Raw genomic sequence first — 21,449 nt, forward strand, 5'->3', positions numbered from 1 at the left:
TTAAGCGAACAGGAAAGAAATAAACCCACCAATTGTAAAAATAATTTAATTAAACCTCCATTTTCTCAACAACAACGTTCTCTTTATCCCTATCAACACAAATCAACACTTCTTCAAAACCTAACTTTTCCTGTTTCATAGTTTCCGGGGGGTCACTCTGGTGCACTTTAAGCTTGTGTTGTAACAGATACTCTTCTTTCCAAAACCCTCTTGCACACGTCTCGCACTTGTACATGCCTTTATCATCGTGGTACAACTGCAGATGCATTTTCAGCACCCTGTTATCTTTAAACGTTTTCCCGCAAATCTCACATATCGCCATTTCCACGTCGTGATTTTTTAAATGCTCGATGTACTCAAAAAGAATCGAAAATTTCGACCGACAGATGACGCAGTTATACATTTTTTGATTTTTTTTTCGTGTGTCTGTTTTATTTGTGTGTACGGTTTCGATATGTTTTTTTAAATAGTCTTGTCGAGCTGTGAGTTTCCCGCAGAAACCACAGGCGAAAATCGGGCCGTCGTGGAGCCGTAAATGTCTGGTATAGTTTTTGTGGTATTTGAACGTTTTGGGGCACTTTTTGCATTGTATCGTTTCTATTGTGTCTACTTTGTCGGGGTTATGGTGCCCCAAGTGCCTCTGCAACGAGTAACGATGTTTAAAACTTTTGCTACAAACGTGACACATAAAAACTCCTTTTCGTAAATGAGCGGTTTTAATGTGGTAACGTAGAATTTTCAACGAACTGAAATTCTTATTGCATTGTCCACAGTTGTGTAAAACGTGCGTTTCTAGATGTTTTTCTAAAACTGAGAGACTGCGCACCATATAATCACAATGGCGGCATTTGTATACAGCGCCATCTGTACAATGCGTGTGTAACGACGGGTGGTGATTTTTCGTCAGTTGGCCACACTTCTCGCACAAAAACTCCGGTTTTTCTTTTTTTGGCTTAAGGATGGTGTTGGTACCAAGTAGCGGCTTATACGTGAATTTTTTTTTAACGTTGGGGACCACGACTAACTTCGGGACAACCCCGACGTAGTCATGATCCAAAGCAACGAAATTTACACTCATTTCTCTATCACTCTGGAGTTCTTTTTTCACGACACTGATGTCTGCACGTTTCGTTTGTTCTATTTCGTCACCATCAGTCGACGTGTCGACTTTAATAAGCAAGTTTACTTCGTTACTTTTCACGTCTTGTCTCCGCGACACCCACCCATTAAATCTCTGCTCAGCATCTAGACATTTTGTTTTGAATTCGAAACTATCAAACAACATCTGCACACACTTTGTGCACATAACGGGGTTTAAATAAATTTCCAGGTCTACAAAAGGGCTTACTTCTTTTAGCATTCGTCGCAACCTCTCACAGTTGTCTTTGTTGTTGTCGTCGTACAGTTTGATGAAGTGTTGATTGAAGATAGCCCGGCAGCACGTCCGGCATACATGGTCAGCTTTTTTATACGGTTCTACAACAACAAAATTATTTCAAAGTGGAAACAACGCGGCCCTACCTGAAACGTAGCCTTTTACTGATTGGAAATAGGGTTTTGGTGTGTTTGAAGCCGGCTTTGGGGGCTGAGACAACAGCAGCAGATTATTACCAATATTCAAATTGGGGGGCAAAAGTAACAAAAACTGGGGTTTGACGGTGCCGCTGGTCGCCTCTTGGTTGGGTTGAGGCGGCACACTTTTCCTACAAATCCACGATCATGGGGGTGCAAAATCGAGGTTATGTTTCCACGACTTACACTTTAGGGGTTTGTGTGGCCATTGCAACTTAAATTGTCAATCTATAAAAGGTATAACGACATTCTTTGATAGAAAAGTCCACAAACGTGCAAAAATAGCAATTTGTACATAAATAAACGAAACGATTTTTAATGTCGGTATTACAGCGACCTACTATCACAGGCAGAAATTAATCAAATTAAAATAAATTGATGCGAATTTTCGAAAATTACCTAATCAAATGCGCTTTGCACGTCATTTGGTGGTTAATTACGTTGAATTGATCACCCAGTATTGTTATTTTTGCATCAACCGAACTGCAATACCAACAGCGCTGACGTCAATAACGTGCAAAAGTGAGGTTATGTACTTGTTTTGTTTTAAATTTATTGTATCGTAAAACCCTTAGAATGACTCAAACACGTTTCAAAAACGTTGGTGTACAGGTGCGTTCTCAACTTTGTCCATAAACCGACCATTGCTCCACTTTCGTCACATCCCCGTTTCATAATGACGCAACTACTTTCGAAATTATTAATAGCCTGCACCCACAGATTCGCATTTCGTGCTCCTGGGGGCTCCTTGAAATCGAGCCAGGACAAATGACAACAACCGACCTTCGATCACCATCACTACCTAACCTATAAATCTGCAGAAGAAAAACTCGTCCTAGCCCAAGGTTCGTAACTAATTAAAATTACTAATTTATTCTTTGCGAAAAACCCGCTTCTCCTTGCGCTGAAGCAATCACAATCAGTTTGTCCGGCGGAGCGTGATAAGACTTTTTACTGATAAGAGGTTGCGTCATTGAAATGTCATTGTCAAAGTTTGCGGGCAGGGCCGGGCCGAAATTTTTTAAAGCCCTAGTAAACAAAGTTAAAGTTCGCGTTGCGTAAGCGAGGAGGGGTTAATTGCCGCTGCAACAGGTTTTCGCGATTCTGTAAAGTCCCATGACTCGACGGATCAGCGCTTCTTTTCATTCACTAAGTGCATGTCCAGGGTCACCTTTGGTCGGATTTCGTATAAAAACCGTCGTCAGAGGTGATAAATTGCGAAAAGTGTCGATTATGCGTTTAGCCTTGAAGCATCGCGCTAACGTGATTGAGTGACGTCCATTGGTTGTAAGTGACTTAAGTCGTGTGGCAGGTATGTACTTACTCGAAATTTTAATTATTTTCGCGGTTAAGTATAGGTGTTTTGAAATGAGGTCTGCTTTGTTGGTGGGTTAAGGGTGCGCCACCTTTCGCTCACCGACGGCGATAAATTTCGTTTAAAAATATGATTATTCTTATCCGTGTTTTGTTAAGTTATTAGACTGAGAGCAAACAATTACTCAAGTATTGCACCAATTAACTGTTAATTATTATATTACTTAAGACTCTTGGGGGGAGGGGTTTATCACGTACTTAATAAAAATCACTCCGCTCTCAATCATTACACTGTCGTTTAGAGTAATCTTTTAAAAAGCGACGTTTTGAAGATCCCCGACCCTAGATAAAACAATCGAAATATCGGTCATTCGTGGAACGATCGTCGCTATGTCTAGTTCGCAAAAACCGCAAAAACAATGAAGAAGGAACTCTACAATCAAAACAAGAAAGACTTAACCAATCAGAACGGGTAAGTAATGACTTAAGTCACTATGGCCTGACCGCATCACCAACGAGTTCAAAGTATTGCCACAATAAATTATATAATTAAATCGATAAAGCCCTGAACTGGCCAAAACTGAGTTTATCAATCACACGTTTCTTATCATTCGTGTTTGTCAGAAGTTTGTTTGTTCGAGCAGAGTTAGCGTTGGCATGGGTGACGAGAAAAGACCGTTGGTGTTGCGGAAAACCTACGACCAATATGGCAGGTACGGCTCTGGTTTTTCCAGAAATATATACAGGGTGAGTTTTGTGTTTCAGCGTTGTGGAGAATGGATCCATGGCGGCAGGTTTAACGGTACGCAGGCCGGTATACCAAATTGAAGATTTATACAAGGAGACGGATTATGAGCAACCACACGCGACATGTACTGATTAATTACAATTATTGATTTAATTTAATTGGAGTTAATTTTAGTTAAGGAGAGCTGCCAGAAGAAGCTTAAGAAGTTTAGGTGTTTGAAGTGCTTGTATCAGACGGTTCCGTTGCTAAAATGGCTACCAAGGTACAAGAAGAAGAACTTGTTTGGGGACATCGTCAGCGGAATTACGGTGGCTATTATGCACATACCACAGGCACGTATTAAATTTTTTTCTAACGTGCGTGATCACAACAATTTAATCGTCGTAATTGAGGAAATAACAACATAAATTACCTGTTTGAAAGATTTTGCGGTGATTTTTATCAGTTAAGATTATTTTAACGTGACGCTATCATTTTTTTCAACAGAGTAGGTAATTCATTAATTCGCGTCAAGTGGCACCATGTGTTTAATTATTCAATATTGTTAATAACACACATTTTTTAATTTCGGGGACACGTGGCATGAATTGCTCGAGTGATGCAACTGAAGTGCGCAAAATTGCGTATGAAAATTTGTTGATAATGAGTTGTTTGTGGAATGTGGTTAAAGTAATAAATATTTTTTGACTAGACGTTCCAGATTAGTGACTTAAGCGCATAAATCGTACTTGCATTAAGTAGGACTTGGGGAGCGTTGAACTTAAACAAAGGGATTTAATGCGGGTCAGAAAAAAATCCTTATAAAAATAAGATTTGTGTTCAAACATCGTAGTAATTTTTTAACTTGTGTGTGATTAGAGTAGTTATATAATGCGCGGCTTGACTTTAGTCGCTGCCTTTAACATTGGTTGTGATAAGGCTTAGAGATGCTTTTGTTGTTGTAGACAGCTGATACGGAGATTAAAGGGGAACTGTTTCTTCACCGATTATTGTTTATTAGTAGCAGCCGTGCATGAGTTAGCGTTTAAATACGTTTTTTCAATGTCTTGTAGTACTATTCATTGTTTGGTTATGTTAATTGTCATTGTGACGTTTCATGACTAAAACCGGTTTCACATAGCAGCTGAGTCCATTTTACACTTGATTAAAATTGATGCTGATTTATAGAATACTTGGCGTTGTGCGTTTTCTAATAATTAAATGTGTGGCAGCTAAAACAATATTTGTGCCAACTAAATAAACATAATTCAGAATTTAGAGTGCCCATCGAAATATATTAACTCTTATCACTGACAGATAAGCGAGGCATTGTTCAAATATGGTAATTGCACAACATAAAAAAAGCAGTGGCAATTATCGTGAGTTGTATTGTAATAACTGTATACATGACTGTATTTTGTTGTGATAATAATGGCTTACCGTTAATTTACGTTTGAAAGTGTTTCACTTTATGCGCAATTATTTGTTTTTAAGCTTTTAGAGATATCTCGTATGCAACATACTTATGTACGTTTATTGTTAGCGTTAATTGGCAGCGATGTTCCAAAGTAAATTTTGTCGAAGCAAATCATCATAAAATGTAGATCATATCTCAAACGTAATTAATCTGATTTGGTACATAGCAACCAACTTTATCACTACGTAAATATATGCAAGTGTGATACATTTTATAAACAAGAGGTGTAATTAATCAATCATTGTTTGAAATGATTTTTCACTATTTAGTGGAAATTGATTTTTTTTACCTCTCGAGCGTAAGCTACACCACGTTTCGTGTGTCTGTCGTCCGTCGTCTGTTGGCGATTTTATTGGATAAGAACACTGATTATTATGAAATTTTGGGTATAATTTAGGAGTACGTCAAAATAAACCTTAACCTATACACCGTCGTTTCTATATTCGTGGTTTATTAATGTCTACATATTTTTTTATTAATCCCCCCTCCCTCCTTTTTTAATTGGCTTTTTTGTCTTTAATTGTCTCTTTTATTTTGCTAATGTCGACTCACTTTTTTTGTCGCATTTTTGTGATCTTACTTTGTCCTTTTTGGCACTTTTTATTTTCATTTTCTTGTCACTTTTTTGTTTCGTTTTTTTTTTCTTTTTTGGGTGCCATTTGGTGTCCTATTGTTTTGTAGCCTTATTTTGGAACATTTTTTGTTGTTTTTTTCCGCGCCTTTTTTTGCGGCATTTTTTGTTCCCCTTTTTATCTTTTTTCTTCGCGTTTTTGTCTTTTATGTTTCCTTTTTTGTTATTTTCTATCGCTTATTTAGAGTTTTTATTGATCCCTACTTTCTTGCGTCGTGTTGGCGCTTTTGTTAATAACATTTTTTGTCGTACTTTTTCACTCTTTTATTCCCTTTTTTTGGCACTTTTTTATTCTCATTTTCTTGTCACCTTTTTTTTTTCTCTTTTATTTCCTCGTTTTTTTGGGTGCCATTTTTCCCGGCTTTTTTTGTAGCTTGTGTGTTTTTTGTTTTTTTTTTCTTGGGGCGTTTTTTGCTCCCATTTTTATAGTCCTATTTTGGAAGATTTTTTGTTGTTTTTTTTTCGGATTTTTTTTTTGGCGCTTTTATTAACTTTTTTTATCGCTCTTTTTTTTGAGCCCTTTTGTATCGGCTTTTTTGATGCTTTTCTATTGCCTTTTTGTCACCAATTTTTTCATTCATTGTTGCTTTCTTCCTCGCCTTTTTTGGATCATTTTTTGACCCCTTTTTATCTTTTTTCTGTGCTTCTTTTGTCTTTTATTTTTCCTTTTTTGTCTTTTTCTTCCGCTTAGTTAGTGTTTTTTTTGACCCCCTCATTCGTGCGTCTTGTTGGCGCATTTGTTAATTTTTTTGTCGCACTTTTTCACTCTTTTTTTCCCTTTTTTTTGGCACTTTTTTTATTCTCATTTTCTTGTCACCTTTTTTTTCGTTTTTTTTCTCTCTTATTTCCTCATTTTTTTTTTTGGGTGGCATTTTTCCCGGCTTTTTTTGTAGCTTATGTGTTTTTTGTTTTTTTTTCTTGGGGCGTTTTTTGCTCCCATTTTGATAGCCCTATTTTGGAACATTTTTTGTTGTTTTTTTTTCGGATTTTTTTTGGCGCTTTTATTAACTTTTTTTATCGCCCTTTTTTTGAGCCCTTTTGTATCGGCTTTTTTGATGCTTTTCTATTGCCTTTTTGTCACCAATTTTTTCATTCATTGTTGCTTTCTTCCTCGCCTTTTTTGGGTCATTTTTTGACCCCTTTTTATCTTTTTTCTGTGCTTCTTTTGTCTTTTATTTTTCCGTTTTTGTCTTTTTCTTCCGCTTAGTTAGTGTTTTTTTTGACCCCTTCTTTCGTGCGTCTTGTTGGCGCATTTGTTAATTTTTTTGTCGCACTTTTTCACTCTTTTTTTTCCCTTTTTTTTGGCACTTTTTTTATTCTCATTTTCTTGTCACCTTTTTTTTCGTTTTTTTTCTCTCTCTTATGTCCTCATTTTTTTTTGGGGTGCCATTTTTCCCGGCTTTTTTTGTAGCTTATGTTTTTTTTGTTTTTTTCTTGGGGCGTTTTTTGCTCCCATTTTTATAGCCCTATTTTGGAACATTTTTTGTTGTTTTTTTTTCGGATTTTTTTTGGCGCTTTTATTAACTTTTTTTATCGCCCTTTTTTTGAGCCCTTTTGTATCGGCTTTTTTGATGCTTTTCTATTGCCTTTTTGTCACCAATTTTTTCATTCATTGTTGCTTCCTTCCTCGCCTTTTTTGGGTCGTTTTTTGACCCCTTTTTATCTTTTTTCTGTGCTTCTTTTGTCTTTTATTTTTCCTTTTTTGTCTTTTTCTTCCGCTTATTTAGTGTTTTTTTGACCCCCTCTTTCGTACGTCTGTTTTGACTATAGTTGGCGCTTTTGTAAATAACATTTTTTGTCGCACTTTTTCACTATTTTTTATCCCCTTTTTTGGCACTTTTTATTCTCATTTTCTTGACGCGCTTTCGCTCCCATTTTTTGTAGTCTTATTTTGGATCAATTTTTTGTTTTTTTTCAGATTTTTTTTTGCACTTTTATGTCTCCCTTTTTCTTTGAGCCCTTTTGTATCGCCTTTTTTGCGCTCTTTATTCCCTTTTTGTCATAATTTTTTTCACTTTTTGTTGGTTCTTTCTTCGCGTTTTTTTGGCACTTTTTTTATTCTCGTTTTCTTGTCACCTTTTTTTTCGTTTTTTTTCCTCTTATTTCCTCGTTTTTTTTGGGTGCCATTTTTCCCGACTTTTTTGTAGCTTATGTGTTTTTTGTTTTTTTTTTTTGGCGTTTTTTGCTCCCATTTTTGTAGCCTTATTTTTGTTGTTTTTTTTCGGATTTTTTTTTGGCGCTATTATTAACTATTTTTATCTCCCTTTTTCTTTAAGCCCTTTTGTATCGCCTTTTTTTTTGCTTTTCTATACCCTTTTCGTCTTAATTTTTTTCATTTTTTGTTGCTTCTTTCTTCGCCTTTTTGCGGCATTTTTTGTTCCCCTTTTATCTTTTTTCTTCGCGTTTTTGTCTTATTTTTCCTTTTTTGTTATTTTCTGCCGCTTATTTAGTGTTTTTTTACCCCCTCTTTCATGCGTCTTGTTGGCGTTTTTGTTAATAACATTTTTTGTCGCACTTTTTCACTCTTTTATTTCCGACAAGAAAATGAGAATAAAATAGTGCCATATTCTCATTTTCTTGTCGCATTTTTTTTTTCGTTTTTTTTTTCTCTTATTTCCTCGTTTTGTTTTGGGTGCCATTTTTTCCTGGCTTTTTTTGTAGCTTATGGTTTTTTGTTTTTTTTTTCTGGTGCGTTTTTTGCTTCGATTTTTATAGTCTTATTTTGGAACATTTTTTGTTGTTTTTTTTTTTGGCGCTTTTACTAGATTTTTTTTATCTCCCTTTTTCTTTGAGCCCTTGTGTATCGCCTTTTTTGAAGCTTTTCTATTGATTTTTGTCGCCATTTTTTCATTTTTTGTTGCTTCTTTCCTCGCCTTTTTTGCGGCATTTTATCTTTTTTTTACCCTCTTTCGTGCGTTTTTTTTTTGGCGCTTGTTGGTGTTTTTGTTATAAACATTTTTTGTCGCGGTTTTTCACCTCTTTTTTTCGTTCCCTTTTTTTTGAACTTTTTTTTGTTACCTTTTTTGCCATTTTTTTATTTCAATTGTTTTTCGCTTTTATTGTACCTTTTTATTATCCCCTTTTGCTCGTTACCTTTTTTGTCGTTTATTCATCTCTTTTTTTGGTATTTTTTGCTGCTTATTTTGACTCCCTTTTTTTATCGAATTTTTTAAGGACTTGTTTTTTTGGCGCATTTTTTTGTGGCTTTTATTAATACTTTTTTTTGTAACTTCTTTTGCTTGCCGTTTTTGGTACCATTTTTTACTCCCTATTTTTTTAACGTCTATATCTTTTTTTTTTGGCTTTTTTTGACGCTTATTTTGACTTCCTTTTTTTGTGGCCTTTGTCGTTTTTTTTGCCGCATTTTTTGTGATGTTTTTTTTTTGGGTGTTTGCTTGTCCCTTTTTTTCCGTTTTTTTAGTCGTTTTATTAATTCTTTTTTAGAGCCTTATCCAGCCTGTTTTATCTCCTTTTGTTTTGTGTCATTTTTTGTCCCTTTTTGTCCTCGTTTTTTTTGGGTGTTATTTGGTGACCAATTTTTTCCTAGTTTTTTGGAATCTATTTATATTTTTTTTTTCTGGCGGGTTTTTTACTTTTTTTGTAGACTTATTTTGGAACCTTTTTTGTTGGTGTTTCCTCTTTTGGCACTTTTATTAACATTTGTTTTGTTGTTTTTTTTTAACTTTTCTTTTGGCACTTTTTTATCGCCCTTTTTTATGCTTTTCTATTCCCTTTTTTGTCACCAATTTTTTTTTAATTTCTTTGTAGCTTCTTTCCTCGCCTTTTTTGCGTCAGTTTTTGTCTCCTTTTTAACTTTTTCACCTTTTTTTTTTTAATTCATTTGTAGCCGGTTTTTATTTTCTTTTTTGTCTTTATCATCTCCTTCTGTTCGTTAGCTTTTTTCGTGGTTTAGTTATGCCTTTTTTGGCTTTTCCTGTCGCTTATTTTTACTCCTTTTTTTTTTGGTGCATTTTTGTGGCTTTTATTAATTCCTTTTTTGTCGCCTTTTTTTTGACCCCTTTTTTTATTTCCATTTTTTGGTGCTTTTTTAATACCTGTTTTTGTCGCTATTTTTCCGCGCCTTTTTGTTGATGCCATTTTTGTCCTCCTTTTTTATTTCCTAATTTTTTTATGTCTGTCTTTTTTTGTCGCATTTGTTGTGGCCTTTGTCTTTTTTTTGCCGCATTTTTTACTATGTTTTATCGCCGTTTTGATTTGGCCTCGTTTTTTGTCCTTCACCTTTTTGTCGATTATTTATCTAGTTGTTTGTCTTCTTCCGTCGCTTAATTAGACTCTTTTTTGTGGCTTCTTCTTTTAGCCCTTTCTTTCTTCCTTTCTTTGCTGCGTTTTTGTAGCCTTTTTTTGCGTGTTGTTTATCCTCTTTTTTGTCACCTTTTTGTCGATTTTTTTTTGGCCCATTTTTGTCCCCTTTTTTGTGGTTTTTCTTTTTCATCTCTTTTGTCTCCTTTTTTTCGACGTCGCCTTTTACGTATTTTCAATTTTTATTTTTGCTTTTCTTAACATTTTTTGGCGCTTTTTATAGCTATTTTTCTAGCCTTTTTGTACCCTTCCTTTTATCTTTTTATATCGTTTTTGCTAAAAAGTTGATGACGTCATCACGAAATTTTAGTGTAACTAATAGGAGCGACCATAAAAAATCGCAAATTCAAAATTTTGTTCGATTGTACCTCAGGAGCGCGGGAAAATATTCAAATAAGTATACTAATAAATTGTACTTGAACCTTGTGCCGCCTTTCATAAAAACTCCACATACTACAGAAGAATAACTAACCTTGGAATACAATGACACAATATATTGATCAAACAAATTTAATAGCACATTGTTTAGAATTGTTATTGTCACTTATATCTACTTTAACATTTTGAGTGTCACTGCCAAATCGATTAGCACTTAAACTTTCATTTACATTGAAATTTTAATCGTTCTGCTCGTTTTATGTAATCTAATCAAAAAACGTGTTCATATTTTGATACCGAAATGTTAGATGTCCTTTAAGATTATCGTATAGGCAGCAAACACTAACCAAAATTTGTTCATTCACCCCCCCACAAATCCAATGACGTCATCTCAAACTTATTCAAATGTCAATCAAAAAATGAATATTTTATAACCGACTCAAACGCTTTAGGGTATGGCCTATGGCCTCCTCGGCAACGTCCCCCCCATCGTCGGCATCTACATGGCCTTCTTCCCCGTCATGGTCTACTTCATCTTCGGCACCTCCCGCCACGTCTCCATGGGTACCTTCGCCGTCGTGTGTCTCATGACGGGCGCCGTTGTCGCCGACCACAGCACCATCGAGATCCTCCAGAACGGCACCCAAGTATCCTACGAGGCGGCCCACCCCGACGCGCCCCGCCTCACCAACATCCAAGTCGCCACAACCGTCACCTTCGTCGTCGCCATGATCCAGCTCGTCATGTACGCCCTGCGCCTGGGGGTGGTCTCGACGCTGCTCTCGGACGTCCTCGTCAACGGCTTCACGTGCGCGTCGGCCTTCCACGTCGCCTCGTCGCAGCTGAAGGACCTCTTCGGGCTGCCCACGAAGAAGCGGCGGGGGAATTTCGGGTTCGTCCTGACCGTGTACGACTCGATTGTGGCGCTGCCGGATGGTAACAAGTACGTGTGGATGGTGTCGGCGGTGGCGGTGATTGTCATGGTGCTGAACAACGAGCTGTTCAAGCCGTACTTGGCGAAGAAGACGCAGATTCCGTTCCCGATTGAGCTGGTGGCGGTGGTTCTGGGGACGACTGCCAGCTACTTTCTTAGTTTCAACGAGAAGTTTGATATTTCGGTGGTGGGGGTTATACCGACGGGGTATGTTGGAGCGGGAGTGGGGGCTGGATGGCTGTGATTGGGTAGGATTTCAGGTTACCGGGGATCACTCCGCCTGTGTTTTCGCTCATTCCGGAGATTGCGGTGGATGCTTTTATTATAACGATGGTCTCGTACACTATCACGATGTCCATGGCGCTGATTTTTGCGAGGAAGTTGTCGTATGAGGTTGACTCGAATCAGGAGCTGCTAGCGTTGGTAAGCGGAGTTAATTGGTTGGATGAGAACTGGTTTGCCGCGTAGAGCAGACACGCTGGGCGCGATTTTCGCCTCTACTGGTTAGTGGTCGCACCGTTATTTGTTTACTTAGCTGCTTGTTTCGACGTTAGACTGATCTGATTTGACTTACCTTGACTTCACTTGACCTGACTTAACTTGATCTGGCCTGATCTGACGTTTTACTTCCGGGGCGTAAGTTAAGGACGTATTGGAATAGAGTCCATCGGGCGAACGGCCGCTTTCATGTTTTCCAGACGTTTTATGACCCATAGCGAATGAAAAAATAGGTCCTCCGGTTGCGTCTGTCTGTCGTTTGTGTCGATATTTATTAAACAATCATTGAAATTACTAAATATATAAATTGATGTTGTCAAATTTTGTAGATATTTTAGGGCCAAAATTTGTCTCATCATCCCCACTAACGATTTGATGACGTCACCTCAAAATTTTGTACCGGGTGTCTGGAAAATCGCGGATTAACTCTTCAATACGTTATATACGGGGATTGCGAGAGTTCCAAAAAAATAATAAAAACATCCTTTATGATGTAGATTACGAAAAATAAAACGTGATTTTAAGTAAAATTGGCTAGTAGCTGCTAAGAATGATATGAGATACTTTCTAAGAAAAGAGAGGGTGTGAGGGCGGGGCTACTAATTGTTAAGATAAGACTGTTTTTGGCAAATGACATACCTTCCAAGAAAAGAGGGGGTGGGTGGGTGGGGCTAGTACTTGCTAAGATAAAACTGCTTTTGGCAAATGAGATGCCTCTAAGAAAATAGGAGGCAGGTGGGCGGGGTTAGTACCTTCTAAAAAGATTGATTTTGGCAAATGATATGTCCTACAAGAAAAGAGGGGGTGGGTAGGCGGGCCTAGTACCTGCTAAGTTAAGAGTGATTTTGGCAGATGAGGTACCCTCTATGAAAAGGGTGGGTAGGTGAGCCTAGTACCTGCTAAAATAAAACCGATTATTTTTCCTTTTTTCTGCCGCTTATTTGGCATTTTCTGACCTCCCCTTTCCAGCGTCTTTTTTGACTTTTTTCGACTTTTGTTGGCGCTTTTGTTAATAACATTTTTTGTCGCACTTTTTTTCACCCTTTTTTGGCACTTTTTTTTATTAATTTGTTGCCGTTGTTATTTCCTTTTTTGTCAACCTTTCTTTAACGCCATTTTTCTTCCTCTTTATTTTTATTATCTCCTTTTGCTCGTTGCTTTTTCGTCGTTTATTTATTTATTTTTTTTGGTCTTTCCTGTCGCTTATTTTGACATCCTTTTTTTGTTGAATTTTTTGTGGTGTCGTTTTTTTTTGGCGCATTTTTTGTGGCTTTTATTAATTCTTTTTTGGTGGCCTTTTTTTGGCTCTTTTTTTTCCTAGCCTTTTTTTGACGCCATTTTTGCTCCTTTTTTATTTCTTTTTTTTATGTTTATATATTTTTTGACATCTTCTGACGTTTATTTTGATTCCCCTTTTTGTCGCATTTTTTGTGGCTTTTGTGGTTTTTTTGCCGCATTTTTGTCCTGTCTTTCTCTAAGAAAAGAAAGGGTGGGTGGGCGGGGCTAGTACTTGCTAAGATAAGACTGATTTTGGTAAATGAGATCCCTCTAAGAAAGGTTGGCGGGGTTAGTATCTTCTAAAAAAGATCGATTTTGGCAAATAATATACCCTATAAGAAAAGAGAGGGTGGGTGGGCGGGGCTAGTACCTGCTTAAATAAGACCGATTATTTTTCCTTTTTTCTGCCGCTTATTTGGCATTTTTGTGACCTCGTTCCTACATCTTTTTTGACTTTTTTCGACTTTTGTTCGTGTTTTTGGACTTTTGTTGGCGCTTTTATTAATAACATTTTTTGTCGCACTTTTTTTCACCTCCTTTTTAGCACTTTTTTATTCATTTGTTGCCGTTATTATTTCCTTTTTTTCTCAACCTTTCTTTAACGCCATTTTTGTCCCTCTTTATTATTTCCTTTTGTTCGTTGCCTTTTTTCGTCGTTTATTTATCTCTTTTTTGGTCTTTCCTGCCGCTTATTTTGACTCTCTTTTTTTTGTTGAATTTTTTTGTGGTTTTTATTAGTTCTTTTTTGTTTGCCCTTTTTATTTGGCTTCTTTTTTTCTTCTCCTTGCTTTTTTTTACGCAATTTTTTGTCCGCTTTTTTATTTCTTATTCTTATTCTTCTGACGCTTATTTTGATTCCCGTTTTTGTTGCATTTTTTGTGACCTTTTGTCTTTTTTTTGCCGCATTTTGTGCCATCCCTTTCTCTAAGAGAAGAGAGAGTGGGTGGGCGGGGCTAGTACTTGCTAAGATAAGAGTGATTTTGGCAAATAATATACCCTATAAGAAAAGAGAGGGTGGGTGGGCGGGGCTAGTAACTGATAAGATAAAAGTGAATTTGGCAAATGAGACACCCTCTAAGAAACGAGAGGGTGGGTGGACGGGGCTAGTACCTGTTAAGATAAGAGTGATTTTGGCAACTGAGATACCCTCTAAGAAAAGGGTGGGTGGGCGGGGATAGTACCTGCTAAAATAAGACCGATTTTTTTTCTGCCGCTTATTTGGCATTTTTTTGAAATTTTTCCTACATTTTTTTTACTTGTTTCGACTTTTGTTGGCGCTTTTGTTAATATTATTTTTTGTCGCACTCTTTTTCATCCCCTTTTTAGCACTTATTTTATTCATTTGTTGCCGTTATTATTTCCTTTTTTGTCAACTTTTCTTTAACGCCATTTTTGTCCCTCTTTATTATCTCCTTTTGTTCGTTGCCTTTTTTCGTCGTTTATTTATCTCTTTTTTGGTCTTTTCTGTCGCTTATTTTGACTCTCTTTTTTTTGTTGAATTTTTTTGTGGTGTCATTTTTGTGGTTTTTATTAATTCTTTTTTGGTTGCCCTTTTTATTTGGCTTCTTTTTTTCTTTTCCTCGCCTTTTTTTTACGCCATTTTTTGTCCTCTTTTTTATTTCTTATTTTTTTGACGTTTATATATTTTTTGGCTTCTTCTGACGCTTATTTTGATTCCCGTTTTTGTTGCATTTTTTGTGGCCTTTTGTCTTTTTTTTGCCGCATTTTGTGCCCTCCCTTTCTGTAACAAAAGAGAGGGTGGGTGGGCGGGGCTAGTACTTGCTAAGATAAGAGTGATTTTTGCAAATAATATACCCTAGAAGAAAAAAGAGGGTGGGTGGGCGGGGCTAGTAACTGATAAGATAAGAGTGAATTTGGCAAATGAGACACCCTCTAAGAAAAGAGAGGGTGGGTGGGCGGGGCTAGTACCTGCTAAGATAAGAGTGATTTTGGCAAATGAGATACCCTCTACGAAAAGGGTGGTTGGGCGGGGCTAGTACCTGCTAAAATAAGACCGATTTTTTTTCTGCCGCTTATTTGGCATTTTTTTGAAATTTTTCCTACATTTTTTTTACTTGTTTCGACTTTTGTTGGCGCTTTTGTTAATATTATTTTTTGTCGCACTCTTTTTCATCCCCTTTTTAGCACTTATTTTATTCATTTGTTGCCGTTATTATTTCCTTTTTCGTCAACTTTTCTTTAACGCCATTTTTGTCCCTCTTTATTATCTCCTTTTGTTCGTTGCCTTTTTTCGTCGTTTATTTATCTCTTTTTTGGTCTTTTCTGTCGCTTATTTTGACTCTCTTTTTTTTGTTGAATTTTTTTGTGGTGTCATTTTTGTGGTTTTTATTAATTCTTTTTTGGTTGCCCTTTTTATTTGGCTTCTTTTTTTCTTTTCCTCGCCTTTTTTTTACGCCATTTTTTGTCCTCTTTTTTATTTCTTATTTTTTTGACGTTTATATATTTTTTGGCTTCTTCTGACGCTTATTTTGATTCCCGTTTTTGTTGCATTTTTTGTGGCCTTTTGTCTTTTTTTTGCCGCATTTTGTGCCCTCCCTTTCTGTAACAAAAGAGAGGGTGGGTGGGCGGGGCTAGTACTTGCTAAGATAAGAGTGATTTTTGCAAATAATATACCCTAGAAGAAAAAAGAGGGTGGGTGGGCGGGGCTAGTAACTGATAAGATAAGAGTGAATTTGGCAAATGAGACACCCTCTAAGAAAAGAGAGGGTGGGTGGGCGGGGCTAGTACCTGCTAAGATAAGAGTGATTTTGGCAAATGAGATACCCTCTAAGAAAAGGGTGGGTGGGCGTTGCTAGTACCTGCTAAAATAATACCAATTTTTTTTCTGCCGCTTATTTGGCATTTTTTTGAAATTTTTCCTACTTTTTTTTTACTTTTTTCGACTTTTTTCGACTTTTGTTGGCGCTTTTGTTAATAACATTTTTTGTCGCACTCTTTTTCATCCTCTTTCTAGCACTTATTTTAATCAGTTGTTGCCGTTATTATTTCTTTTTTTGTCAACCTTTCTTTAACGCCATCTTTGTCCCTCTTTATTATCTCCTTTTGTTCGTTGTCTTTTTTCGTCGTTTATTTATCTCTTTTTTGGTCTTTCCTGTCGCTTATTTTGATTCTCTTCTTTTTGTGGAATTTTTTTGTGGTGTCGTTTTTGTGGTTTTTATTAATTCTTTTTTGGTTGCCCTTTTTATTTAGCTTCTTTTGTTCTTTTCCTCGCTTTTTTTACGCCGTTTTTTGTCTTCTTTTTTATTTCTTATTTTTTTGACGATTATATATTTTTTGGCTTCTTCTGACGCTTATTTAGATTCTCGTTTTTGTTGCATTTTTTGTGGCCTTTTGTCTTTTTTTTGCCGCATTTTGTGCCATCCCTTTCTCTAAGAAAAGAGAGGGTGGGTGGGCGGGGCTAGTACTTGCTAAGATAAGAGTGATTTTGGCAAATGAGACACCCTCTAAGAAAAGAGAGGGTGGGTGGGCGGGGCTAGTACCTGCTAAGATAAGAGTGATTTTGGCAAATGAGATACCCTCTAAGAAAAGGGTGGTTGGGCGGGGCTAGTACCTGCTAAAATAAGACCGATTTTTTTTCTGCCGCTTATTTGGCATTTTTTTGAAATTTTTCCTACATTTTTTTTTTGACTTTTTTCGACTTTTGTTAATAACATTTTTTATCGCACTCTTTTTCATCCCCTTTCTAGCACTTATTTTAATCATTTGTTGCCGTTATTATTTCTTTTTTTTTCAACCTTTCTTTAATGCATTTTTGTCCCTCTTTATTATCTCCTTTTGTTCGTTGCCTTTTTTCGTCGTTTATTTGTGTCTTTTTTGGTCTTTCCTGTCGCTAATTTTGACTCTCTTTTTTTTTGTTGAATTTGTTTGTGTTGTTTTTGTCGTTTTTAAAAATTCTTTTTTGGTTGCTCTTTTTATTTGGCTTCTTTTTTTCTTTTCCTCGCATTTTTACGCCATTTTTTGTCCTCTTTTTTATTTCTTATTTTTTTGAGGTTTATATATTTTTTGGCTTCTTCTGACGCTTATTTTGATTCCCGTTTTTGTTGCATTTTTTGTGGCCTTTTGTCTTTTTTTGCCGCATTTTGTGCCATCCCTTTTTCTATGAAAAGAGAGGGTGGGTGGGCGGGGCTAGTACTTGCTAAGATAAGAGTGATTTTGGCAAATAATATACCCTATAAGAAAAGAGAGGGTGGGTGGGCGGGGCTAGTAACTGTTAAGATAAGAGTGAATTTGGCAAATGAGACACCCTCTAAGAAAAGAGGGTGGGTGAGCGGGGCTAGTACCTGCTAAAATAAGACCGATTATTTTTGCTTTTTTCTGCCGCTTATTTGGCATTTTTTTGACCTCTTTCCTGCGTTTTTTTGACTCTTTTTTCGACTTTTGTTAATAACATTTTTGTCGCACTCTTTTTCACCCCATTTTTGGCACTTTTTCTTATTCATTTGTTGCCTTTATTATTTCCTTTTTTGTCAACTTTTCTTTAACGCCACTTTTGTCCCTCTTTATTTTCTCCTTTTGTTCGTTGCCTTTTTTCGTCGTGTATTTATCTCTTTTTTGGTCTTTCCTGTCCCTTATTTGGACTCTCTTTTTTTTGTTCAATTTTTTGTGTTGTCGTTTTTGTCGTTTTTATTAATTCTTTTTCGGTTGCCCTTTTTATTTGTCTTCTTTTTTTCTTTTCCTCGCTTTTTTTTACGCCATTTTTTGTCCTCTTTTTTATTTCTTGTTTTTTTGACGTTTATATAATTTTTGGCTTCTTCTAACGCTTATTTTGATTCCCGTTTTTGTTGCATTTTTTGTGGCCTTTTGTCCTTTTTTTTGCCGCATTTTGTGCCCTCCCTTTCTCTAAGAAAAGAGAGGGTGGGTGGGCGGGGCTAGTAACTGATAAGAGTGAATTTCGCAAATGAGACACCCTCTAAGAAAAGAGAGGGTGGGTGGGCGGGGCTAGTACCTGCTAAGATAAGAGTGATTTTGGCAAATGAGATACCCTCTAAGAAAAGGGTGGGTGGGTGGGCGGGGCTAGTACCTGCTAAAATAGGACCGATTATTTTTCCTTTTTTCTGCCGCTTATTTGGCATTTTTTTGACCTCTTTCCTGCGTTTTTTTGACTCTTTTTTCGACTTTTGTTAATAACATTTTTGTCGCACTCTTTTTCATCCCATTTTTGGCACTTTTTTTATTCATTTGTTGCCTTTATTATTTTCTTTTTTGTCAACTTTTCTTTAACGCCATTTTTGTCCCTCTTTATTATCTCCTTTTGTTCGTTGCCTTTTTTCGTCGTTTATTTATCTCTTTTTTGGTCTTTCCTGTCGCTTATTTTGACTCTCTTTTTTTTGTTGAATTTTTTTGTGTTGTCGTTTTTGTCGTTTTTATTAATTCTTTTTTGGTTGCCCTTTTTATTTGGCTTCTTTTTTTTCTTTTCCTCGCTTTTTTTTACGCCATTTTTTGTCCTCTTTTTTATTTCTTATTTTTTTGACGTTTATATAATTTTTGGCTTCTTCTAACGCTTATTTTGATTCCCGTTTTTGTTGCATTTTTTGTGGCCTTTTGTCTTTTTTTTTTGCTGCGTTTTGTGCTTGCTATGATTAGAGTGATTTTGGCAAATAATATACCCTATAAGAAAAGAGAGGGTGGATGAGCGGGGCTACTACCTGCTAAGATAAGACTGATTTTGGCAAAAGACTTATCTTCTAAGAAAAGAGCGTGCGTTTTTTTTTGAAACCATTTTTTGTCCTTTTTTTTTCTTATTTTTTTGACGTTTATATATTTTTTGGCTTCTTCTGACGCTTATTTTGATTCCTATTTTTGTTGCATTTTTTGCCCTCTCTTTCTCTAAGAAAAGAGAGGGTGGGTGGGCGGGGCTAGTACTTGCTAAGATAAGATATAGATATTTTAGGACCAAAATTTTTCTCGTCATCCCCATTTCAAAATGTTACATAGTCAATGCTATTTCAATGTTATAAAATGACAGATACCTGTATGTGTATTTTATGAATCCGCCTTGACTTTTTACTTTACATTTTCACAGAAAGAATCAAAATTAAATAACATATAATATGTCTTATTTTATCTATTTTTTTTTGCATGTTTAGTGTTGGGTTTGGAAATAAAGTTTGACAATAATTTCCAATTTGATTTCCTTCATTACAATAATCTTCAGACGTTCGATTTCAAATACTAATTCCAAGTTTATCCTTGCATTATTTTTATTAAAAAATAATTTTGCTCGGTCACCAGTTTTCATCAATATGTTGATTTAACCTATTCTGAGCAAACGTGACTTAACTTGATCTTACCTGACTTAACTTAAGTTGATATAACTAGAACTGACTTTAGTCCTCGAGCGTAAACTAACGAAGTATTGTAATAGAATCCATTAGGCGAACGGTTACTTTCATGTTTTCTCGACGTTTCATGACTTCTAGAGAATGAAACAATAAGTCTTCCGATTCCGTTTGTCTGTCTGCCGTCTGTTGTCTACGTCGATATTTATTAAATAGATAATCTTCGAAACTACTGGACTGATGTTGCCAAATTTTATAGATATTTTATAACCAAAATTTGTCTATCATCCTCATCAACAATTTGATAACGTCACCCCAAAATTTTACATGATAAACGCTATTTAAATGTTATAAAATAACATACTCCTGTACTTGTGGTTTATGAATCCGCATTGACTTTGTAACCTAGATTTTTGCAAAACATAATCAAAATTATATATGCCTTTTTCGTTTCAACGTTGAGCGGAGATCAGTACTCAGTTCCAACTAAATATGCGCCAAACCAGTACGGAATACTAGACGCGAAAATCCCTCAAACAATCTCTGGTTCATGCAGCAAACCAATTCTCAGGCGACAAAATACACGTCTAAACAATTTTGAAATATTTTCCATCCAAAGGGTTTAAGCAACACCGTGGGCTCGTGGCTCAGCGCTATGCCCATCACGGCCTCCCTTTCCAGATCCATGATCCAACAAACCGTAGGCGGGATCACCCAACTCGCATCCGTGGTATCTTGCGTCCTCCTACTATTCGTCCTACTTTGGATAGGCCCATGTTTTGAAAACCTACCACGGGTAATAAACACCCACTTTTAGTTGTTTCGTAACACTTCCTTCAGTGTGTCCTAGCCAGTATCATCGTGGTAGCCCTCAAAAGCATGCTCTTCCAGTGTAAGGCGCTGGTCATCTACTGGAAACTAAGCAAATGGGACGCGTTGGTGTGGATAGTAACTTTCAGTGCAACTTTATTTATTCAAATTAGTTTCGGTCTGGCCATTGGAGTCGCCGTTTCACTACTTAGCGTGTTTATGCAGGGGTACAAACCCTACACTTGCCTTCTGGGAGTAGTCCCAAACACTGATCTCTATTTGGACATCGAGCGACACAAGAGAGCGCAAGAAATGCAAGGAATCAAAATATTTAGATACTCTGGAGGGTTAAGCTTCGCTACGAGAAGCACGTTCAAGGCGAGTTTGATCAAGAAACTCGGGTTTTCGCCATCCAGTGTGCTGAGAAAGAGGCTCGCGGAAGAGGAATCAGGGAGTAGGTAAGTAATTGTCCACAGCTGGCGCTCCTTTCAGAGATGTCAATCATAACCTAACTTTGTCGTTTTTTCTAATAATAATAGACCTGTCAAATTTGAAACATTTCCAACAAACAACACTATTTCTAGTTAGTTTTAGTTCTCGTTTATTAGGGCGACTGCCATAACACGCTTAAAAATTCATTGCTTCTGTCACATTAAGTGTGATGAAGTTGTTTACTTCGTAACTAATTGCACCTTATCTTGATTGATGCTGACCACGGAGAAAATTACAGGGATGTCAGCCAGGACTTTGAGTTATTGTTGCGGTGCGTAATTCTGGACTTCTCGGCCGTGACGTTCGTGGACCCCTCGGCCGTCGACGTGCTGCGCCAACTCCAGAGCGACCTGGCCAAACTCGACGTGGTCGTGTACTTCGCCGCGTGTTCGGGTGAGTTCGGCCCCGTCCGTCCGCCTTATCTTACTCTTCTTCCAGGCCCGGTCTTCGAGAAGTTCCTCGTCTGTGATCGATACCAGAAGAAAGAGAGCCAGTTTAACATTTTCCCGACCATCCACGACGCGGTGTTGTTCGCTCAAAGTCACGTGTTAAGGACTAAACTGGTTTAAGCAATAAGTATTACGAAGAGTTATTTTTGTTATGAATTTTTTAGTACTTGTTTAGTCGAAATTTTTCAACGGTTACCAGCTGTTATTTATTCATTTTAAATAAAGAAAAGATAGACAACGGCGCTTTATCTCGATCCGCACGACGCATTA

General features: G+C 36.8%; 2 protein-coding genes across 10 annotated transcripts; one reads left to right on the forward strand and one right to left on the reverse strand.

Annotated features, from left to right (window-relative positions):
• Positions 1-30: 30 nt before the first annotated feature.
• LOC135140225 (zinc finger protein 845-like) lies at positions 31-2,062 on the reverse strand. Of its 3 annotated transcripts, none has more exons than XM_064070689.1 (4): positions 1,972-2,062; positions 1,759-1,800; positions 1,522-1,703; positions 31-1,476 (listed from the first exon to the last, which is right to left on the reverse strand). In XM_064070689.1, the coding sequence occupies exons 2-4, from the start codon at positions 1,779-1,781 to the stop codon at positions 50-52; spliced, it is 1,632 nt and encodes a 543-aa protein (XP_063926759.1). In that variant the 5' UTR covers positions 1,782-1,800; positions 1,972-2,062; the 3' UTR covers positions 31-49. The 3 variants fall into 3 exon arrangements, with proteins under 3 accessions (XP_063926759.1, XP_063926758.1, XP_063926757.1); XM_064070688.1 differs by having other exon boundaries at positions 1,759-1,909; positions 1,972-2,061; XM_064070687.1 differs by having other exon boundaries at positions 1,759-1,912; positions 1,972-2,059.
• Positions 2,063-2,323: 261 nt separating this feature from the next.
• Positions 2,324-21,417, forward strand: LOC135140224 (solute carrier family 26 member 6-like). 7 transcript variants are annotated; one of them, XM_064070681.1, is made up of 10 exons: positions 2,617-2,884; positions 3,189-3,358; positions 3,652-3,758; positions 3,809-3,966; positions 10,872-11,560; positions 11,614-11,776; positions 20,048-20,224; positions 20,269-20,696; positions 20,969-21,123; positions 21,169-21,417. In XM_064070681.1, the coding sequence occupies exons 2-10, from the start codon at positions 3,306-3,308 to the stop codon at positions 21,297-21,299; spliced, it is 2,061 nt and encodes a 686-aa protein (XP_063926751.1). In that variant the 5' UTR covers positions 2,617-2,884; positions 3,189-3,305; the 3' UTR covers positions 21,300-21,417. The 7 variants fall into 7 exon arrangements, with proteins under 7 accessions (XP_063926754.1, XP_063926751.1, XP_063926752.1 ...); XM_064070682.1 differs by having other exon boundaries at positions 3,206-3,358; XM_064070683.1 differs by having other exon boundaries at positions 3,219-3,358.
• Positions 21,418-21,449: the final 32 nt, after the last annotated feature.

Source organism: Zophobas morio, unplaced genomic scaffold, assembly GCF_036711695.1.
Source record: "Zophobas morio isolate AGI-343-1 ecotype UQ-CSIRO unplaced genomic scaffold, CSIRO_AGI_Zmor_V1 ptg000038l, whole genome shotgun sequence".
In the NCBI taxonomy this organism is placed as follows: domain Eukaryota; kingdom Metazoa; phylum Arthropoda; class Insecta; order Coleoptera; family Tenebrionidae; genus Zophobas; species Zophobas morio.

What these genes read in the sequence shown, in the direction of transcription:
- LOC135140225 (XM_064070689.1), bottom strand. Translation starts at nt 1,781, where the DNA reads ATGGCCACACAAACCCCTAAAGT. An exon ending in GCCACACAAACCCCTAAAGT is followed by an intron (nt 1,704 to 1,758) that starts GTAAGTCGTGGA and finishes GTGGATTTGTAG; the next exon opens with GAAAAGTGTGCCGCCTCAAC. An exon ending in AGTAAAAGGCTACGTTTCAG is followed by an intron (nt 1,477 to 1,521) that starts GTAGGGCCGCGT and finishes TTGTTGTTGTAG; the next exon opens with AACCGTATAAAAAAGCTGAC.
- LOC135140224 (XM_064070679.1), top strand. Translation starts at nt 3,544, where the DNA reads ATGGGTGACGAGAAAAGACCGTTGGTGTTGCGGAAAACCTACGACCAA. An exon ending in GTGGGGGTTATACCGACGGG is followed by an intron (nt 11,561 to 11,613) that starts GTATGTTGGAGC and finishes GTAGGATTTCAG; the next exon opens with GTTACCGGGGATCACTCCGC. An exon ending in GTTTTGAAAACCTACCACGG is followed by an intron (nt 20,225 to 20,268) that starts GTAATAAACACC and finishes CACTTCCTTCAG; the next exon opens with TGTGTCCTAGCCAGTATCAT.